The following is a 22,048-nucleotide window of genomic DNA, read 5'->3' as shown; positions in this document are numbered from 1 at the left end:
TTTTCACATGCTTCTTGGCCATCTCTAAGTCTTCTTTGGAAAAATGTCTTTAGGGCTTCTAACCTTCTTTTTGATTGGGTTGTTCATCTTTTCAGTGCTTTAATTTAGAATACAGATGACACATCCTTACCTTTTATAGAGTGTTTATAAATATTATAAATGAAGAGAATATCAATCACTCTGTATGAATATAGGATTTTTAACTGCTTGTTAATGTTTAAAATTATTAGTATTTTTATGTTAAAGCATGAAGGGTATTATTGCACTCTCTTTCTTTCTTAAAGAAGTAGGTGTTTTTACTATGATCGTAGATTTATTATTTCTAATTTTCTTGCTCCTCTGTTAATCTTCAGTTGAGTGTTTCAAAAGTAAATGTGTATACGAAGAGGTGAATAACAAACAAATGAGGAAAGATTTCCAAGAAGATAGGATTCGAAATATTGAGAAATATTCTGTAGTCAATGACCCCAAGTGTCAATACCTTTTTGTGATTTGCTTGAGTTCAAAATATGGCAATCGTGCTGCATGCCCACTTGCTTGTTTCCTTTCTTCCAACCCTCTTTTCTTGTTCCAAAGGTGTCCACACACATGGAACCACAAAATCTAACAAGTGTCTCAGACTTCTTCCTCCTGGGACTCTCAGAGGATCCAGACCTGCAGCCCCTCCTCCTTGGGCTGTTCCTGTCCATGTACCTGGTCACCATGCTGGGGAACCAGCTCATCATCCTGGCTGTCACCTCTGACTCCCACCTCCACACCCCCATGTACTTCTTCCTCTCCATCCTGTCCTTGGCTGACATGGGCTTCACCTCCACCACTGTCCCAGGATGATTGTGAACATCCAGACTCACAGCAGAGTCATCTCCTATGCGGACTGCCTGACACAGATGTCTTTTTTCATCCGTTTTGGATATATGGATGGTACTCTTCTGACTGTGATGGCCTATGACAGGTTTGTGGCCATCCGCCACCCACTGCACTACCCAGGCATCATGAGCCCATGCCTCTGTTGCTTCTTAGTTTGGGTGTCTGTTTTTGTTAGTCTTTTGGACTCTCAGCTGCACAATTTGCTTGTCCTACAAGTTGCCTGCTTTAAGGATGTGGAAATTTCAAACTTCTTCTGTCACCCTTCTCAACTCCTCAAACTTGCCTGTTTTGACACTTTCACCAACACCATTATTGTGTATTTTGTTGGCACTATCTCTGGTTTTCTCCCTATCTCAGGGATTTTTTTCTCTTACTATAAAATTATTTCATCAGTTTTGAGAGTCTCCTCATCAGCTGGGAAGTATAAAGCCTTTTCCACCTGTGGCTCCCATCTGTCAGTTGTTTGCTTATTTTATGGAACAGCTATTGGTGGTTACCTTGGATCAGCATTGTTGCCATCTCCCAAGAAGGACGTGGAAACCCCAGTGATGTACACCGTGGTCACCCCCATACTGAACCCCTTCATCTACAGCTTGAGGAACAGGGACATAAAGAGTTCCCTATGGAGGATCCTTCACAGAACAACTTAATACCAGCTTGTGGGAAAATCTTTTTGAAATATAGATTGAGAAAATGAGCAAAACTAAACTTGCAGACCAATGAATACTGCTTTTTTGGTCACATTGTTGTTTCAGTCCTCTCTATGTTTCAAAAGTGGATATTACTTCTTTTGACTCATTTTTAGTTGGATTGTGGGAATATTCCGGGAGCCATTGTACATCATAATGAATGCATAAGAGGTTCCCCTCAAATACCATGGTATCCAGAAGAAATGTACAACTCTCTTTTACATACTGAATGTTTTCACCTTTTTCCATTATTACTGTTTCTTTTCCACAAAACTTTTGCATCTGTCAAATCTGTTTATTCAAGTAATGTCTGAGCATGCAGTTCACTGGTCCTCAAGTATGGATTTTACGGAATCCCCTGAGTGTTTTATACATACTGAGGACTTGGTCTCATTACCAGAGATCCTGATTTAGTTAGACTGGTGTGTATCTAAGTAGGAGGAGTTTTTAAAAGCACTTGGAAAGGTTTAGTTGTCATTGTCTCAAGAGATCAACCTCGAAAGGATAAGTTACAAAAGAGCTTATTACAACTCCAGGCAATGTCCTCTAATACATTGCCTTCAATATCATAAGATCTTCATTTGTGCTGGTCATTAAGGTACTGTCTCTCTGCCCCCAAATCACCCTTCTACACTTACCTTGTGATACCAGGGTGGTTCTTTTGAAATCACTGCTCTATCTTCCATATGGCTTTCTTCTTATATACTTTAAATAATGCTTAGTAAGTTTCATTCACCCCACCCAAAAGTTAAGTTCACTACTCCTTGTCTACCCCTAAGCCCTTGGTATTTATTGGTTTCCATCTGTTAGCCACACAGTTCCATTTTTTTTGACTGTCTTGTTGTAGCTATTTAACCAATTCTCTACGCTCAGTTCATTTAACTGGAATAAATAGCTTGTCTTTTTCTTGATAGACCCTTGAATGATAAATCATAACATGGGGAGAAATACATGCCATGAGTCATGTGCAGTTGAAATGTTGACAGATGAGATTAAAAAATAGAAATGTCTTTAAGTACATACTGTTGATAAAGGTTGTAGAACAGATTTAAGTCCTGGTATATTTCCCGTTGATATGTAGCTCTAAAAGTGTCTGAAGATTATTAAGTTACAAAATTTGTCATAAATAAATTAAACTTTGTCTTCCTTTACTTTACCATAAATACTAAAGGGCCTTGTTGGCAGCAATGGGGAGCTCTTTTTCTTTCACTGGTAGCAGGCTGGTTAGGACTTCACTGTTCCCAAACTTCCCTATATTCTGTCATGATAAATCAGTCTTTGGGCTTCATTTGTGTTCTTCAAAATGATAATCCATCTTTCCTTAGCAACATCACAATAGTTTCCTCTTAATTTTTTTATTAGAACTGATTTACAATGTTCTGTCAATTTCTGCTATACAGGGAACTACATATCTAATCGATTTGATGGACCATGATGGAGGATAATGTGAGACAAAGTATATATATATATATATGTATAACTGGGTTACTTTGCTGTATATATATGTATTTTTCTTAGTAGTAATCTTGGTTCTCTGAAGATCTATCCAACAACTAATTTAGTTGACTCTGCTTTTTAAGTGTAAGGAAAGTCACCTACCAACTACATCAATACAAAACTTTGATTTGAAGAAAGGAATGAACTTGACAGATGATGAAGCCATAGAATTTAGTGGGGAACTATCACCCAGTACAAATTACTACATTACTCTATTTGCTATCTACTGATGCAAATTTAAGTGATAGCAAAGAACCTTGGTAAGTGAGAAATCTATGTTGCCTTTTAATGTCAAATTGTACACTCCCCTCAGAGGTAGCATTTTGTTCTTTTGTTTAGATTTAAATGTAAAAGGGTGATAATGATGGCTTAACATTAAGCATGGGAAAAGACTGAAAGTTTCACATAGCCATGAGGTGTGGTGTGACAATATTTGATTAGAATAAGAAACATAGATAATTGAAAGAATGTGGGATATGGAGCACTTCACACCCTAATATGGGCTCCAAAATTTGATGTTTTGGCAATGCCAACTTTTTGGGGGACCACACCCTCAGCATGCAGAATTTCCCAGACCGTGGATCAAACACAAGCCATGGCAGCTACCCAAGCTGCTGCAGTGACAATGCCAGGTCCTTAACCCTCTGTGCCACAAGGGAACACCTCAAAATGGTTTTCTGCACCTCAGAATCCTCAGCAGTAAATTAAGTGCAATAGTGCTTATCTTCCAAGGCCATACAACAATTTTATATAGTGTATGTCATGGACCAGTACAATGGTAGTTTCCCACCAAATGGTCCATCCTACTATAACATTAAGGAAGTTAATTTAAATATGCATTTAGGTAATTCATAAGTAACCCAAAGTTATGAGCTTGTGTCATATGATATAGAACATATTTCTATTTAAGTTCCGCATCTGTAGAGTTAAGATAATAAGAGCACTTAACTGAGAGGCCGGTTGAGAAGATACAATGAAATGTACTAATCAGAACACCATGCATTCAGTATGTAGCAGTCAATCAATAAGGGCAACTTGTTATAATTAATATATTAACAGGCCATTGTATAGTTTTAATACATGTGCTTCACAGGCTGAAGTTTGACTTGAGGCATTAGCTCCTACAACTAATTAGCTGAGTGTACCGGGAGGTATTTTCATAATTCCCAGGGCCTTTAATGCTTCATTTTTAATGATATTTAGCTGAAAGCATTCTGGGATTAAACAGACAATATTCCTATGTTATGAACTAAATAAATATAGATATCATTATCTTCACGTATCCTAGCTTGATGTATTCCTTTTTTCAACTTTATTGAAATATAATTGTTGATCTTTGTGGGATTACAGAGGCTTGGGTCATTCCTACTCTACTATCTCAGTAATGTCATTGTCCTCATACCAGTTAATGACAAATTAATCTCAAAACTCCTCCTCCGGAGACCTCTGCAGCAGGAGAACTGCATTAGTAGAATGTGGAGTGTTGCAAGGGATCATTCCCCTACAACTCACTTTATTAACTGGAAAAAAATTAACAGGCCCATAGCACTTAAATCTCTGTGAATACAAATTGATCTAAGGAAAATAAATTGTGGAAAAGGATGCACTCTTCCCAATGAGAAAAATCCGGATTCGCCTAGGGATTTTTGCTGTATTGAGGCACAGAAGGGCTGTGGCTGTCAATGGCGGGACCTTGCTGGTAGAAAAAAAATTACGTTGGCTTTTTCAAACTGCCTATCCTGAAACATGGTGAGGTCTGCAGAAACCCAAATCAGAGCCAATTTCTACCCATATGCCAGTTCTTCTCTACAAGGAAACTTGGCTGAGACAGTTGTGGTGTAATGAGTTTAGGACAATATTCAGAAGCAGAGAGCTATCTCCAGTGTCCTGATAAAGATGAGGCTGCATGGTAGGCAGACTCTAATGTGCTCCCAATAACCTCCCACTCCTCTATTCATGCTACAGTGGAAACTCATGCCTTGAGTGTGTCATGAGAATAGAGATTTGGGTTTTTTTTTATTTTTTATGGATTTTGAAGAGTTCCCTTTGCATTTTTTTAAATTTTTTTTAATTTTCCCACTGTACATCAAGGGGATCAAGTTATCCTTACATGTATATATTACAATTACATGTTTCCCAACCCATTGTTCTGTTGCAACATGAGTATCTAGACAAAGTTCTCAATGCTATTCAGCAGGATCTCCTTGTAAATCTATTCTAAGTTGTGTCTGATAAGCCCAAGCTCCCAATCCCTCCCACTCCCTTCCCCTCCTATCAGGCAGCCACAAATCTTTTCTCCAAGTCCATGATTTTCTTTTCTGAGGGGATGTTCATTTGTGCTGGATATTAGATTCCAGTTATAAGTGATATCATATGGTATTTGTCTTTGTCTTTCTGACTCATTTCACTCAGGATGAGATTCTCTAGTTCCATCCATGTTGCTGCAAATGGCATTATGTCATCGTTTTTTATGGCTGAGTAGTATTCCATTGTGTATATATACCACTTCTTCCGAATCCAATCATCTGTCGATGGACATTTGGGTTGTTTCCATGTCTTGGCTATTGTGAATAGTGCTGCAATGAACATGCAGGTGCATGTGTCTCTTTTAAGTAGAGTTTTGTCCAGATAGATGCCCAAGAGTGGGATTGTGGGGTCTTATGGAAGTTCTATGTATAGATTTCTAAGGTATCTCCAAACTGTTCTCCATAGTGGCTGTACAAGTTTACATTCCCACCAGCAGTGCAGGAGGGTTCCCTTTTCTCCACAGCCCCTCCAGCACTTGTTATTTGTGGATTTATGAATGATGGCCATTCTGACTGGTGTGAGGTGGTATCTCATGGTAGTTTTGATTTGCATTTCTCTTATAATCAGCGATGTTGAGCATTTTTTCATGTGTTTGTTGGCCATCTGTATATCTTCCTTGGAGAAATGTCTATTCAGGTCTTTTGCCCATTTTTCCATTGATTGATTGGCTTTTTTGCTGTTGAGTTGTATAAGTTGCTTGTATATTCTAGAGATTAAGCCCTTGTCAGTTGCATCATTTGAAACTATTTTCTCCCATTCTGTAAGCTATCTTTTTGTTTTCTTTTGGGTTTCCTTTGCTGTGCAAAAGCTTTACAGTTTGATGAGGTCCCATGGGTTTATTTTTGCTCTAATTTCTATTGTTTTGGGAGACTGACCTGAGAAAATATTCATGATGTTGATATCCGAGAGTGTTTTGCCTAGGTTTTCTTCTAGGGGTTTGATGGTGTCTTATCATATATTTAAGTCTTTCAGCCATTTGGAGTTTATTTTTGTGTATGGTGTGAGGGTGTGTTCTAGTTTCATTGCTTTGCATACAGCTGTCCAGGTTTCCCAGCAATGCTTGCTGAATAGACTTTCTTTTTCCCATTAGAGGTTCCTGCCTCCCTTGTCAAAGATTAATTGACCATAGGTGTCATCGTTTATTTCTGGGTTCTCTATTCTGTTCCATTGGTCTGTCTGTCTGTTTTGATACCAGTACCACACTGTTTTGATGACTGTGGCTTTGTAGTATTTCTTGAAATCTGGGAGAGTGATGCCTCCTGCTTGGTTTTTGTTTCTCAGGATTGCTTTGGCGATTCTGGGTCTTTTGTTGTTCCATTTAAATTTTTGGATAGTTTGTTCCAGTTCTGTGAAAAATGTCATGGGTAATTGGATATGGATTGCATTGAATCTGTAGATTGCTTTGGGTAGTATGGCCATTTTTACAATATTGATTTTCCCAATTCAGGAACATGGAATATCTTTCCATTTCTTTACATCTTCTTTGATTTCCTTGATTAAAGTTTTATAGTTCTTGGCATAGAGGTCCTTTACCTCCTTGGTCAGGTGTATTCTGAGGTATTTGATTTTGTGAGGTACAATTTTAAAAGGTATCGTATTTTTGTATTCCTTTTCTAATGTTTCATTGCTGGTATACAGAAATGCAACTGACTTCTGAATGTTAATCTTATATCCTGCTACTTTGCTGAATTTATTAATCAATTCAAGGAGTTTTGGGGTTGAGTCCTTGGGGTTTTCTTTGTATAGTATCATGTCATTTGCATACAGTGACAGTTTGATCTCTTCTCTTCCTATATGGATGCCTTTTATTTCCTTTGTTTGTCTAATTGCTGTGGCTAAGACTTCCAAAACTCTGTTGAAGAGCAGTGGTGAGCATGGGCATCCCTGTCCTGTTCCAGATTGGAGTAAGAAGGCTTTCCGTTTTTCCCCACTGAGGATTATATTTGCTGTGGGTTTATCATAAATGGCTTTGATTCTATTCAGGAATGTTCCCTCTATACCCACTTTGGCGAGGGTCTTGATCATGAATGGATGTTGGACTTTGTCAAATGCTTTTTCTGCGTCTATTGAGATGATCATATGATTTTTGACTTTTCTTTTGTTCATGTGGTGTATGATGTTGATTGATTTGTGTATGTTGAACCATCCTTGTGAACCTGGGATGAACCCAACCTGGTCATGGTGTATAATTTTTTTGGTATGTTGTTGGATTCGTTTGGCTAAGCTTTTGTTGAGAATTTTTGCATCTATATTCATCAATGATATTGGGCGATAGTTTTATTTTTTGGTGGTATCTCTGCCTGGTTTTGGAATGAGGGTGATGTTGGCCTCATAGAATGTCTTTGGGAGTATTCCTTCTTCTTCAACCTTTTGAAAGAGTTTAAGGAGGATGGGCACCAATTCCTCTTTAATGTTTGATAGAATTCACCTGTGAAGCCATCTGGTCCTGGACTTTTATTTGTAGGGAGTGATTTTATGACCTCTTCAATTTCATTTCTAGTGATCAGTCTGTTCATTTGGTCTGTTTCTTTTTGATTCAGTTTTGGCAGGCTGTAAGATTCTAGAAAATTGTCCATTTCTTCCAGATTGTCAAACTGTTGCCATATAGTTAACTGGAACATGAGGTTCAAAATGGCAATAAATAATCATCTATCAATTATAACCTTAAATGTCAATGGACTGAATGCCCCAACCAAAAGACACAGAGTGGCTGAGTGGATAAAAAGGCAAAAACCTTCAATATGTTGCCTACAGGAAATTCACCTTAGGACAAAAGATACATATAGATTGAAAGTGAAAGGGTGGAGAAAAATATTTCATGCCAATAGACATGACAGAAAAGCAGGAGTCACAACACTCATATCAGACAAAATAGACTTTAAAACAAAAGACATAAAGAAAGACAAAGGACACTACTTAATGATTAAGGGATCCATCCAAGGAGAGGATGTTATTACCATCAACATATAGGCCCCAAATACAGGAGCACCCAGATACATACAATATTAACAGACATAAAGGGAGATATTGAGGAGAATACAATCATAGTAGGAGACCTAAATACCCCCCTCACATCAATGGACAGATCCTCTAGACAGAAAACCAATAAAGCAACAGAGATCCTAAAGGAAACCATAGAAAAGGTAGACTTCATTGATATCTTCAGGACACTACATCCAAAAAAAGCAGAATACACATTCTTCTCAAATGCTCATGGAACATTCTCAAGAATCGACCACATATTGGGACACAAAGCGAATCTCAATAAATTTAGGAGCATAGAAATTATCTCAAGTATCTTCTCTGACCACAATGCCATGAAATTAGAAATCAACCATAGGAAAAGAAGTGAGAAAGAAAACTACTCCATGGAGACTAAACAACATGCTACTAAAAAACCAATGGGTCAATGAGGAAATCAAGAAGGAAATTAAAAACTACCTTGAAACAAATGATAATGAAGACACAACCTCTCAAAACCTATGGGATGCTGCGAAAGCAGTGCTCAGAGGGAAATTTATAGCAATACAGGCCTTTCTCAAAAAAGAAGAAAGATCCCAAATGGACAACTTAACCCTCCCCCTAAATGAATTAGAAAAAGAACAAAAAAGGCCTAAAGTCAGCAGAAGGAAGGAAATTATAAAGATCAAAGAAGAAATCAATAAAATAGAGACTCAAAAAACAATAGAGAAAATGAATAAAACCAAGAGCTGGTTCTTTGAAAAGGTAAACAAAATTGACAAACCCCTGGCCAGACTCACTAAAAAGAGGAGAGAAAGAGCCCAAATAACCAAAATTAAAATGAAAAAGGAGAAATCACAATGGATACAGCAGAAATACAAAAAAACCATAAGAGAATACTATGAACAACTATATGGCAACAAGTTTGACAATCTGGGACTAGAGGTTTGTTTTCAAACCTTTCAATAGGGCAAAACTAATGGGATGTCACTTTTGAGATTAGGGTACAAAAGTACTGCCTTTCCTCTTTCTGACCCTTATTTTTTCATCTCCTTGTCTGCTGCATTTGATGGAAACCAACTGGCAACTCTGAGCTTCCCCATGAGAGACCCATGTGGCAAAGAAAGGAGGAAGGCCTCTGGTCCACAGCTCACAGGGAACTCCATCTTTCCAAAGGCTACATGAGCAGGCTTGAAAACAATTCTTCTCCCAGTGAAACTTTGAAAGGACTGCAGCTCTAGCTGACACCTTGATTTGCATCTGTTAGATACTCTGGTTTCTTTAAGAGAAGTAGCAACTTAAAAATAAGTGTATGAAGTCCATAGCTTTCTAATATACCAATATCCATCAATTAAAGAGAAAAATTACAACTTGAGTCATCATTTAAATGAGCAAAAATCCCTAAAAAGGGGACTAGAATGTTCCTCTTTGGGACATAAACCCTAACTGAGAAAAGAGAAGTAACTTCAGAGCTCGTTATACAATTATTCTTAATTTATTGGATTGACACAATGGATTTACAGTTGTCAAAGGCAAAAGGTCATACATGAAATTTTTAAAAAGAGGCTGCGCATTAAGTTAGGATGCTTGAAGCTGGAATGCAATTCAATCTGTACATTGAAAGCGTACAGGTGAGCATTCTCTTGAGGAGAGGAAGGCCCCAGAATGCTCAAAATACATTTCGTTTTCTTCTTTTGTTAATATTAGGAGGTCCTCAGAGACTGGGATAACATGGACCAACTTTGTTAATGAGGAGCTCTGTGCATTGTGTTTTTAACACAATGTAGGAGTAAGTAATAATTAGCCAGTGTCTCCAGCCTTTCAGGGTACCATTCTCAGGCAGGTTTTACATGTATCTCCTCCTCCCAGAGTCATTATCTGCATAAGGGGATTCATGCCTATGTATGTCTTCCTCAGTTCTGAGGAAAGAGCCTTTGCCCTCATTATTCATCAGGCAGAAGAGGGCAGTGGATCCAAACTCCTAGGTCATGATGCAGCAAAGATACAACATGGACCAGTGAGTACCCGGGGCGGTGGTGAGTGGGGGAGGGACTGTTGGGAATTGTTTCCTCATCAAGACAAGGAGAGTGGATGGGGTAGTTGGGTGGGAGGACACTGGTATGCTAGTTTCAGCTCAGTAGCTGATGAAATCTATGTTCTGTTTTTCTCCTGGGGATTTCAGAACTCGCATTCAGAATTCTTCTCTCCTCCATCACCCATTCTAGCATCCATAAGCATCATCCACAAGAGAGAAGGCAGTGGATCTCTTTGAATCATCCCCTAAGCACTCCAAGATCATCTTGGAGGAGTTCCCACTGTGGCATGGTGGGTTAAGAATCCAGCTTCAGTGGCTCAGTTCACTCTGGAGGCAAGGATTCAATCCCTGGACTGGCTCAGAGGGTTAAATGCAGCTGTGGCCCATATTCAGTCCCTGGACCAGGAATTTCCATATACCACCACATGGCCATAAAAAACTATGATGTTGCATGTCATCATTATGATCATGTTGGTGATGAAGAGGGTAAGCATAATATCACAAGCTTCATCAAGGTTTTCCTGTGACAGGCTCTTAGCTATGTGCTATGTAGCCTTCAAATTTCCATTTGCACAATTACCAACAAGACAGAGGTACACACATTATTGGTTCCTTTTGTACTTCAGCAGAGTATTCTTCTTTAAATTGGTCTTGGGGTAAGAAGGAGCGAACCCAGGTTTGGATCTGAGCAGCGAGTCTATTCACAGGGTACAGGACAGTGTCTTTCTGTACTGTTTAATTTCACATGGACCCTTGAAATGTGGCTAGTCCAAACTGAGGTATGTTTTGCAGGCTTTATATATGTGCATAAATCGGGTTTGACATAACTCTTTCACTGTACTACATAGGTGTCATGGATGTTTCTCCCTATAAGCACAAGGATTTAGTTCTTTGTTGTAACAAAGGCATGGGCAATGGTGGCAGCAGTGGTGTTTAAAGATTTTGGTCTTTTTATGATGCAGATGACAGCAAATACACAATATCGGGTTTTTTCTTCTCCAACCTCCTCTCTCTTTCCCCTTCTCCCTCTATCACAATCCTCTACCTTCCACCCTCATGAGAAACCACATAAGGTACCTATATCTTCCACAGGGTATCCTCTTTCCCCTGAGCACCCATGTGGGCCACTGCATGCTTGAAACACATAGCCATCAGGGTAAGAGTCTTTCCCCTGACCCTAGTGTCAGCCACAGCTTTATTTGAAGATGTACAGACAGGTATGGACTGAGACACAATACCCAGGGCCACATTAAGGGAAGACACAATCCCAAACTCTTGTCTCAAATAGCCAAATAATTACTGAAACTCCTATGCTAGATTAGCTACACCTCTAAGAGAGGATTGGAAGGGCTCAATGTATGCAGCTCAGTGCAGCACAGTCTGAAGGACAAGCTTGCCAGGAGGCAGTTGCCAATGTGTGTGTTTGCCATCAGGCAACAAAGTGAGTGAGCAAGCTGCAGCATGAGCAGAAAGACCTCGGATGGTGGTGGTCATTGTCCCAGTGCCTCACTTGTTACACTGGACACTCTGCAGAAATAGCACAGACTCCCATGCCAGATTTGGCTTGGATGGTGTAATGGAAAATGCCACACATACAAGAGGGTGTAATAGGTTTTACTCCTCAGCTGAAGATCTTCCTGTCTGGGGAGTGCAGGGAAGGTCCTCTAAGTGAGTTTGAAATGGGGGAAGAGTTCAAAGAAAGTGGCTGGTTTGGGGGTTAAAAAAATGTTTTTTAATTGTGGCAAGAATATAATTTCCAAGTGAGAGTTCCTGCCTGTGTGCTCAAGGTGGCTTGGTTTGAATTTTCATAGCATGACCAAAGGAAGGGGCACCAGGAACTTATTATAAACTTGCCCACAATTTGAGCCAGAGGGGAAGAGAGAAAAGTATAGCTTAATATTACTGTATAGATTGTCTAGGGAACTATATCCAATCTCTTGGGATAGAACAGATGGAAGATAATATGAGAAAAAGAATGTATATATATGTTATGACTGGGTCATTTTGATGTACTTCAGAAATTGATGCAACATTATAAATCAATCATACTTTAATTTTAAAAATTAAAAATGGCAACTGCCCCCAAACACCAAAACAGCAACAGCGGCAACAATAGCAACAAAGACACACAAAAAAGAATGGCTTAAAATCTGCCAGCAACCAAACATCACACACACAAAGTAGGCCCACATACTTTATTGCATAGTTCTTAGGGTTTTATAAATTGTACAGATCAAGGACATTAATTGTACCTCATTTGGATAAAATACAGTATATATGACTGTCTATTAGTGTCCTTCAATTAGGATTTTTTTTTTCTTTAGAGGAAAGGATATTTCTTATTCCTCTGAGTTCCTTGAAAGAATGGGAACTGGTATTTTAGTGTGCTTATGGTGTTGTTTTAGGTTTTAAAATTTTATTGAAGTATAGTTAATCTACAAAGTTGTAATAATTTCTGCTGTACAACAAAGTGATTTAGATATACATGTACACACATCTGTTCCCTTTCAAATTCTTTTCCCACATTGGTTATCACAGAATATTTGGCAGAATTCTCTGTGCTATAAAGCAAGTCCCTGTTGGCCATTCATTACTTATGGAGGGCTTTTTGGGTCTGTAAATATCCTTACTCCTCTAAGTTCTTTAGCTTATTTTTTTCAATATGATACATATACAAACAGATGTATGGAGGAAAAAACCTTGGAAAAAAAGACGTTCATAAAATGGTGTGTTTGTTATGACAAATAAATATTGCTAAAGGTCTGTGGTCCTCAACTGAATATTTTATTTATGATCTGCTTGGCTCTGAAGCAGAGACACACTGATGGGTACATGTATACTTGTTTCCTTTTATATCAATCTCATCTATTTTTCAGAAAGTGCCTCTGCTTCACGAAACCACAGAATTTCACAGGTGTCTTGGAATTCCTCATCCTGGGGCTCTCAGAGGATCCAGAACTGCAACCTCTAACTTTCCTCCTGTTCCTGTCCATGTACCTGGTCACCGTGCTGGGGAATCTACTGATCATCCTGACCATCAGCTCTGACTCCCACCTCCACACCCCCATGTACTTCTTCCTCTCCATTCTGTCCATGGCTGACCTCGGCTTTACCTCTACCACGGTCCCAAAGATGCTTTTGGACATTCAGACTCACAGCAGAGTCATCTCCTATGTGGGATGCCGGATTCAGTTGACTCTCTTTAATCTTTTCGGGTGTTTGGACAGTGCGCTTCTGTGTGTGATGGCTTATGATCGGTTTGTAGCTATCTCTTATCCCCTGCACTACCAGGTCATCATGAACCCCCGCCTCTGTAGCCTGCTGGTCCTGGGGTCTTTTCTGTTCAGCCTTTTGGACTCCCAGCTGCACTGTGTGATGATGTCACATCTTACCTTTTGTACCAAAGTGGAAATTCCTCATTTCTTCTGTGACCCTCCTCAACTCCTCAAGCTTGCCTGTGATGATACCTCCACCCATAAAGTAATGATGTACTTCACTGGTGCCATCTTTGGTGGATTTCCCCTTTCAGGCATCCTTTTCTCTTATTCACAAATACTTTCCTCCATTCTGAGAGTTCCCTCATCAGGTGGGAGGTACAAAGCCTTCTCCACCTGTGGCTCTCACCTGGCTGTTGTTTGTTTATTTTATGGAACAGGCCTTGGGGTGTACCTCAGCTCAGCTGTCTCACATTCTCCCAGAAATGATGCAGTGGCCTCAGTGGTGTACACAGTGGTGACCCCCATGCTGAACCCCTTCATCTACAGCCTGAGGAACAGGGAAATCACGAGGGCCTTACAGAAGCTCTTCAACAGAACAACCTAATTTCAATACTTGCCCAGTTTTTTTTTTTCCACCTGCTGTTTAAAAATAATTGCACACAAAACATCTGGAATTGGCAGATATGTTTGTTGGGTCATATAAGTTTTGTAGCTCACATTATTTATTTATCATATTTATAATAACTAAACATTTCCTATATGGGCATATGTTTGATGGGATTAAGATACCATTCTTGATCTTTCTTAAAGTTTAATTTTATTGAGGTAAAGTTGATTTACCATGTTGTATTAGTTTTAAGTGGGTAAGAATAATACATACACGCTACTGTATAAAAAAATGATTAATGAAATCCTACTGTATAGCATAGGAAAATCTACTCAATAGTTTGGAATAACCTATATCAGAAAAATAATGGGTATTTTTACCTATTCTGGATCGTATGTATGTAAAAATCACTGCATGAGTGAATTCCATTACATCTATGGAATCTTCTGCATTTGCCACCTATGACCCAGCATTCTGTAGAAATTCACAATTCTTTTAAAATGTATATAGAATTTTCTTTTTCTTTTTTTCCTTTTTACAGCCATACCTGCCTCATATGGAAGTTGTCAAGGCTAGAGTGAATCAGAGCTACTGCATCAGCCTATGCCATAGCCAAAGTACACTGTATCTGAGCTGCATCTTCCACCTTCCCTGCAGCTTAGAGCAACACTGGATCCTTAACCCCCTGATTGAGACCAGGAATTGAATCCATATCTTCACAGAGGTCATGTTGTGTCCTTAACCTGCTGAGCCACAGTGAGAATTCTGTATATAAAATTTTCAATCATTTGAACTACCCAAGGCTATTTTCTATAAAACTTTGACTTCAATCAAATCTATTGATGAAGGTATATGGGGGAATATATGTCACTTGTTCTCAATCTTGGCTTCATATTGGACGTATCTGATAAACTTTAAAAATCCTCCTGCCTGAGTCCCACCACCAAGCATTAAAATTTACTTGGATTGGATTTTATTTTTTTAAATTTATAAATTTCTTTTGTCTTTTTAGGGCCTCACCTGAAGCATGTGGAGGTTCCCAGGCTAGGGGTCTAATCAGCGCTGTAGCTGCCGGCCTCTGCCACAGCCACAGCAATGCAGGATCTGGGCCGCATTTGCGTTCTACACCACAGTTCACGGCAATACCACATCCCTAACTCACTGAGTGAGGCCAGGGATTGAACCTGCAACCCCATGGTTCCTAGCTGGATTTGTTTCCACTGTGCCTTGATGGGAACTCCATGGATTGGCTTTTAAAAACCTTTTCATTCTAAAGTAAAATGTAAGAGATCAATCATCACATCACTAGTTTTTCTTCCAAGATTGGAGGGGATGTTCATTCTTTAGTTGAACTCTTAATGGAATTGGCTCTCATCCACAGGCCACTGTGCAGAGAAAACACATCTAAAACAGCAGAATTATATTTGGTGGGAAGAGCCATGACACTTAGGATCAGCAAGGAGCATGAAAACTGGCTGTTGGAGGAAGAAGCCAAGTCACCCTACAGCTCAGATGCTTTTTGATGCTTATGTTTATTGACTGTAATTTGGGCAAGATTATAGGTTATTATTTAGTTTCTGCTTTCTTCTTCTATTTCTGCTCCATTTTTATCATCCTTTCCCTCTCCCCCCTTCCCCTTCCCTCCCTTTCTCTTCCATTCCTATTCCCCCTTTTTATTCTTCTTCCTCTTCTCCCTCCTCCTCTTCTTCCTCTTCTCCTTCCCCTTCCTCCTCTTTTTCCTCCTTCTCCTCTCCTCTTCCTTCTTTTTCTTTTCCTTTTACTCTTCTCCTTCTTCTTCATCTCCTTCTCCTTCTTCTTCCAAACATCAAATTAACTATGATTTCAGACATACAAAACAAATTTATGATTACAAAAGGGAGGCGTGGGGGAGGGGAGGGATAATTTGGGAGGTTAGGATTAACAATACACATGGCTACGTATAAAAATAGTTAAACAAGGATCTATTGTACAGCACAGCGAACTCTATTCAATCTGCTATAACAACCATAAGGGACAAGAATCGGAAAAACAATATGTATTTCTTATTATGTATAACCGACTCACTGTGTTGTATGCCTTAAACTAATGTATGAATTACAAAAAAAGAAAACAAAGATTTAATTAGATTAGAGAACAAAAAGGGCATGACTGATTTTTTTTTTTTTGGCTGTGTCTGTGGCATATAGAATTTCCTGGGCCAGGGTTTGAACCTGTACCACAGCAGTGATCTGGGCTACTGCAGTGACAATACAGGATCCTTAATCCACTGCACCACAACGGAAGTCCAGAGCATGACCAAGTGAGTCTATGTGAAGCCAATGTTGAGGATTATTGAATTCTGTCAGACTTCTCATTCAAAGATAGCTTGTATGTCTTGGGCCCTATACTGTTCATAGTTAGATCCTGAAGATCTTAAGGTAATCAGAATTCATAAAGAAGAAGATAGAGTATTTACCTTAGCAAGACCAATGTGATTTTTCTCAATATTTCTGATAATATTTTTTCATATATCTTCTCTCTCCATATGAGCTGGTCATATGAGATGGTTATTAAGGTACTGTTTTTCTCCTCCAAATTTACCCTTTAATACTTTAAGTTGTGATACTATGGTGGGGACAGAGCATTTTTAGACTGCTGTTCTGAATTTCCATCTCATTTCTTTTAGTTCCTTCTAATTCATGTTTGGGAAAAGTCACCCTGCCCTATCGCCCAACTTTTCCCCATACCCCTTAACCTATGGCATTGTCACCACTTCCTTCAGTGACCACTCTGTGTTACAATGGCTTTTCTTGTGTGCCTTTCATCTCTCAATAATTAACAATATTAAACAATTACCATTAAAATAACTAGTGTGATTTCTTTTCTCTTGATTGAAACCTGACTAATAAATCATAGTATGGGGGATAATGCTACATTGTGAGAAGCAACTGAAAATTTCAAAGTGAGCTTAGCCTACAAAAATAAGGGTGATTGTAATGATATGGCTTAGTTTTGGATATGAAGTTGAAGTTTAAATACTGGTGTGGCACCAGTACCACACTGTTTTGATGACTGTGGCTTTGTAGTATTTCTTGAAGTCTGGGAGAGTTATGCCTCCTGCTTGGTTTTTGTTTCTCAGGATTGCTTTGGCGATTCTGGGTCTTTGGTTGTTCCATATAAATGTTTGGGTTGTTTGTTCTAGTTCTGTGAACAATGTCATGGGTAATTTGATAGGGATTGCATTGAATCTGTAGATTGCTTTGGGTAGGATGTCCATTTTCACAATATTGATTTTTCCAATCCAGGAACATGGAATATCTTTCCATTTCTTTACATCTTCTTTGATTTCTTTGATTAAAGTTTTATAGTTCTCGGCATATAGGTCCTTTACCTCTTTGGTCAGGTGTATTCCGAGGTATTTGATTTTGTGAGGTACAATTTTAAAAGGTATCATTTTTTTGTATTCCTTTTCTAATGTTTCATTGCTGGTATACAGAAATGCAACTGACTTCTGAATGTTAATCTTATATCCTGCCACTTTGCTGAATTTATTAATCAGTTCAAGGAGTTTTGGGGTTGAGTCCTTAGGGTTTTCTAGGTATAATATCATATCATCTGCATACAGTGACAGTTTGATCTCTTCTCTTCCTATATGGATGCCTTTTATTTCCTTTTTTTGTCTAATTGCTGTGGCTAAGACTTCCAAAACTATGTTGAAGAGCAGTGGTGAGAGTGGGCATACCTGTCTTGTTCCAGATTTGAGTGAGAAGGCTTTCAGTTTTTCCCCATTGAGGATTATATTTGCTGTGGGTTTATCATAAATGGCTTTGATTCTATTCAGGAATGTTCCCTCTATACCCACTTTGGCGAGGGTCTTGATCATGAATGGATGTTGAACTTTGTCAAATGCTTTTTCTGCATCTATTGAGATGATCATATGATTTTTGACCTTTTTTTTTGTTAATGTGGTGTATGATGCTGATTGATTTGCGTATGTTGAACCATACTTGTGAACCTGGGATGAACCCAACCTGGTCATGGTGTATAATTTTTTTGATATGTTGTTGGATTCGGTTGGCTAAGATTTTGTTGAGTGTGGTACTGGTATCAAAACAGACAGACAGACCAATGGAACAGAATAGAGAATCCGGAAATAAACCCTGACACCTATGGTCAATTAATCTTTGACAAGGGAGGCAAGAACATCAAATGGGAAAAGGAAAGTCTATTCAGCAAGCATTGCTGGGAAACCTGAACAGCTGTATGCAAAGCAATGAAACTAGAACACACCCTCACACCATGCACAAAAATAAACTCCAAATGGCTGAAAGACTTAAATATATGACAGGACACCATCAAACTCCTAGAAGAAAACCTAGGCAAAACACTCTCGGATATCAACATCATGAATATTTTCTCAGGTCAGTCTCCCAAAACAATAGAAATTAGAGCAAAAATAAACCCATGGGACCTCATCAAACTGTAAAGCTTTTGCACAGCAAAGGAAACCCAAAAGAAAACAAAAAGACAGCTTACAGAATGGGAGAAAATAGTTTCAAATGATCCAATGGACAAGGGCTTAATCTCTAGAATATACAAGCAACTTATACAACTCAACAGCAAAAAAGCCAATCAATCAATGGAAAAATGGGCAAAAGACCTGAATAGACATTTCTCCAAGGAAGATATACAGATGGCCAACAAACACATGAAAAAATGCTCAACATCGCTGATTATAAGAGAAATGCAAATCAAAACTACCATGAGATACCACCTCACACCAGTCAGAATGGCCATCATTCATAAATCCACAAATAACAAGTGCTGGAGGGGCTGTGGAGAAAAGGGGGCTGTGGAGAAAAGGGAACCCTCCTGCACTGCTGGTGGGAATGTAAACTGGTACAGCCACTATGGAGAACAGTTTGGAGATACCTTAGAAATCTATACATAGAACTTCCATATGACCCTGCAATCCCACTCTTGGGCATCTATCCGGACAAAGCTCTACTTAAAAGAGACACATGCACCCGCATGTTCATTGCAGCCCTATTCACAATAGCCACGACATGGAAACAATCCAAATGTCCATCGACAGAGGATTGGATTCGGAAGATGTGGTATATATACACAATGGAATACTACTCAGCCATAAAAAAGGATGACATAATGCCATTTGCAGCAACATGGATGGAACTAGAGAATCTCATACTGAGTGAAATGAGCCAGAAAGACAAAGACAAATACCATATGATATCACTTATAACTGGAATTGAATATCCAGCACAAATGAACATCTCCTCAGAAAAGAAAATCATGGACTTGGAGAAGAGACTTGTGGTTGCCTGATGGGAGGGGGAGGGAGTGGGAGGGATCGGGAGCTTGGGCTTATCAGACACAACCTAGAATAGATTTATAAGGAGATCCTGCTGAATAGCATTGAGAACTATGTCTAGATACTCATGTCGCAACAGAAGAAAGGGTGGGGGAAAAAACTGTAACTGCAATGTATACATCTAAGGATGACCTGATCCCCTTGCTGTACAGTGGGAAAATAATAAAAAAAAATTAAAAAAAAATTAAATACTGGTGTGGTATATCCAGTTAGTGTGTGGTTCTAATTGTGCCTGTAGATAATTGTCACCCTAGTCCTTATGTATAATCTTATCTTAATTTTTATTACTCAAGGACAGCAAAGGATCACACCCTCAGCAAAGCAGAAACCTTTCCTTTCACTAGTAACCACTTCATTGGGATTCACTTTATAACAATGCATCTTTCTTTTCCATCATGATCACGGATTTGGGGTCACTCTGTTTTCTGCTACATACCTATGTATCCATGGTCATCTCAACCTTCCCTTTAGAGATGCTACACATTGTTTCTGAGAGAGCAATCTGGGCTTTTTGAAGATCTATCCAGGAACAGGTTTAAATTACTTGACCTTTAAAATATTTTCTTGGAGTATAGTTGACTTAAGTGTTGTGTTAGTTTCAGGTATACTGCAAAATGAATCAGATATATCAATATCTATATCTATATCTATCTATCAATTCCTTTTCAGATTCTTTTCCCATGTAGGTCAGCACAGTAATTTACCCTGCCTTTTACCAAGGACCTAAATTACCTATGAATTTCACTAACAATGAACTAGTACCTGATTGAAACCTCCCACTAAGAAATGATTTCTCTTAAATATTAGATTTTTCTTCCTCCCAAAGCATTTTAAAATGTCTCAGTCCTCACACCTCCAATCTTTCTCTTTTCTCCTGTTATTTGGTCATGTGGGCTCCTAAAATGTTCTTCTGCCACTTATGCACACACACATAATTAGCATACTTTCTCTCATATCCAGTTGTAATGAGTAAATAATCAAGCATTCTTTATATCCATTAATTAGAAACCAATCTCTGAGTTCCTCATATAGAGAGATCAGAGCCAGGTGGGCTGTAAAGAGAAGACATAGAGGTTGCCAGAAATCATGATTTCCATGCACTTCACTTTATCTCACTCTATAAGGCAAAAACCACATTTAAAAAAAAGACATCAAGGAGTTCCTGTTGTGACTCAGAGGGTTACAGACCTCATGTTGTCTCCATGAGGATGTGGGTTCAATTCCTCCTCACTCGGTGGGTTAAGGATCTGCAAGCTGCAGCATAAGTCACAGATGTGGCTTGGGTCTGGCATTGCTGTGGCTGTGGTGTAGGCCAGCAATTGCAGCTCCAATTCAACTCCTGCCCCAGGAACTTCCATTTACCACAGTTTCAGCCATAAAAAGAATAAAGAAGACTTCAGGAGTTTAAATACAAAGATCCTAAGAAGTATACATTTGCAGAGAGATGTGCCGTTTCTAGCTGAACAGAAAGCAGAAACCTCTAGAGACTCTTGTTGAATTGGTCCTGAAATGGCTGTGGTTTCTGTTGCAAAGAGAAAACGACTCTTGGTTTTTTCTTTAAGAGTTTAAATGTCTCTTTCAACATATAGCTCTAATCGAGAAAACATAAACAAGCATATTATGAACTCTCTACATCTCTACACCCCCTCCCACATGCAAAAAAACTTACTAAAATACACAAAAAGATTAGGTAATTTCAAAATTAAAATTTACTTGAATTGTGATGGCACAAAAAGTTTAAATTCTAAATGAGTCCAACTACTGTGAAGACTTTGAACTTCAAGACATGAGGATGGCCCCACAATTATCATCACCATGCAAATTATTCACTCCAGGATCACTGCTGATCAGTTTTACTGAGACAGCAGTGAACATTTCAGCATCTCTATATTATTGTATAGGTGGTTCACCTTGAGATAAGCAAGAAGTCTTTCCAAGGGTATGTGACACTTATTTCCAACATGGAAAGGCTTGGGAGACTTCTCTATTTAAGAGAAAGCAGGGAGACTTCTTATGACATGGCCAGGGGCAGCATGGTGGGATCTGCAGAAATACCTACAATAGAACAAATTCTTTCATGTATAAGTTATTCTCCAGTAAAGTTTTTTTTTAGAAGTTGGTGTTATGAAGCATTGGGAACTATACTATATTTACCTCTTTTTTTTTTTTTTTTTTTTTTGGCCACACACATGGCATGCAAAAGTTCACAGGCCAAGGATCACACTTGTGCCACAGCAGTGACAGTGCTGGTTTCTTTTCTTTTCTTTTCCTTTCTTCTTTTCTTTTCTTTTTTTGTCTTTTTGTTGTTTTAGGGCTGCACCCATGGCATATGGAGGTTCTCAGGCTAGGGCTCAAATCAGAGCTATTGCTGCCTGCCTAAGCCAGAGCCAGAGCAAAGCCAGATACAAGCCACATCTGTGGCTACACCACAGCTCACAGCAATGCCAGATCCTTAACCCATTAAGTGAGGCCAGGGACCGAACCCACAACCCCATG

General features: G+C 38.9%; 1 protein-coding gene and 1 pseudogene across 1 annotated transcript; both read left to right on the top strand.

Moving 5' to 3' along the window:
* The first annotated feature begins 588 nt into the window (after positions 1-588).
* On the top strand, positions 589-1,517 carry LOC100524482 (annotated as a pseudogene).
* A 10,319-nt stretch (positions 1,518-11,836) lies between these two features.
* LOC110258460 (olfactory receptor 18-like) lies at positions 11,837-14,178 on the top strand. Its single transcript, XM_021081733.1, has 2 exons — positions 11,837-12,024; positions 13,233-14,178. The coding sequence occupies exons 1-2, from the start codon at positions 11,837-11,839 to the stop codon at positions 14,176-14,178; spliced, it is 1,134 nt and encodes a 377-aa protein (XP_020937392.1).
* Positions 14,179-22,048: the final 7,870 nt, after the last annotated feature.

The sequence above is a fragment of the Sus scrofa genome, unplaced genomic scaffold (assembly GCF_000003025.6).
Source record: "Sus scrofa isolate TJ Tabasco breed Duroc unplaced genomic scaffold, Sscrofa11.1 Contig2113, whole genome shotgun sequence".
NCBI lineage: Eukaryota > Metazoa > Chordata > Mammalia > Artiodactyla > Suidae > Sus > Sus scrofa.
The sequence above is the reverse complement of the archived record's forward strand: the minus strand, read 5'-3'. Positions and strand labels throughout refer to the sequence as shown.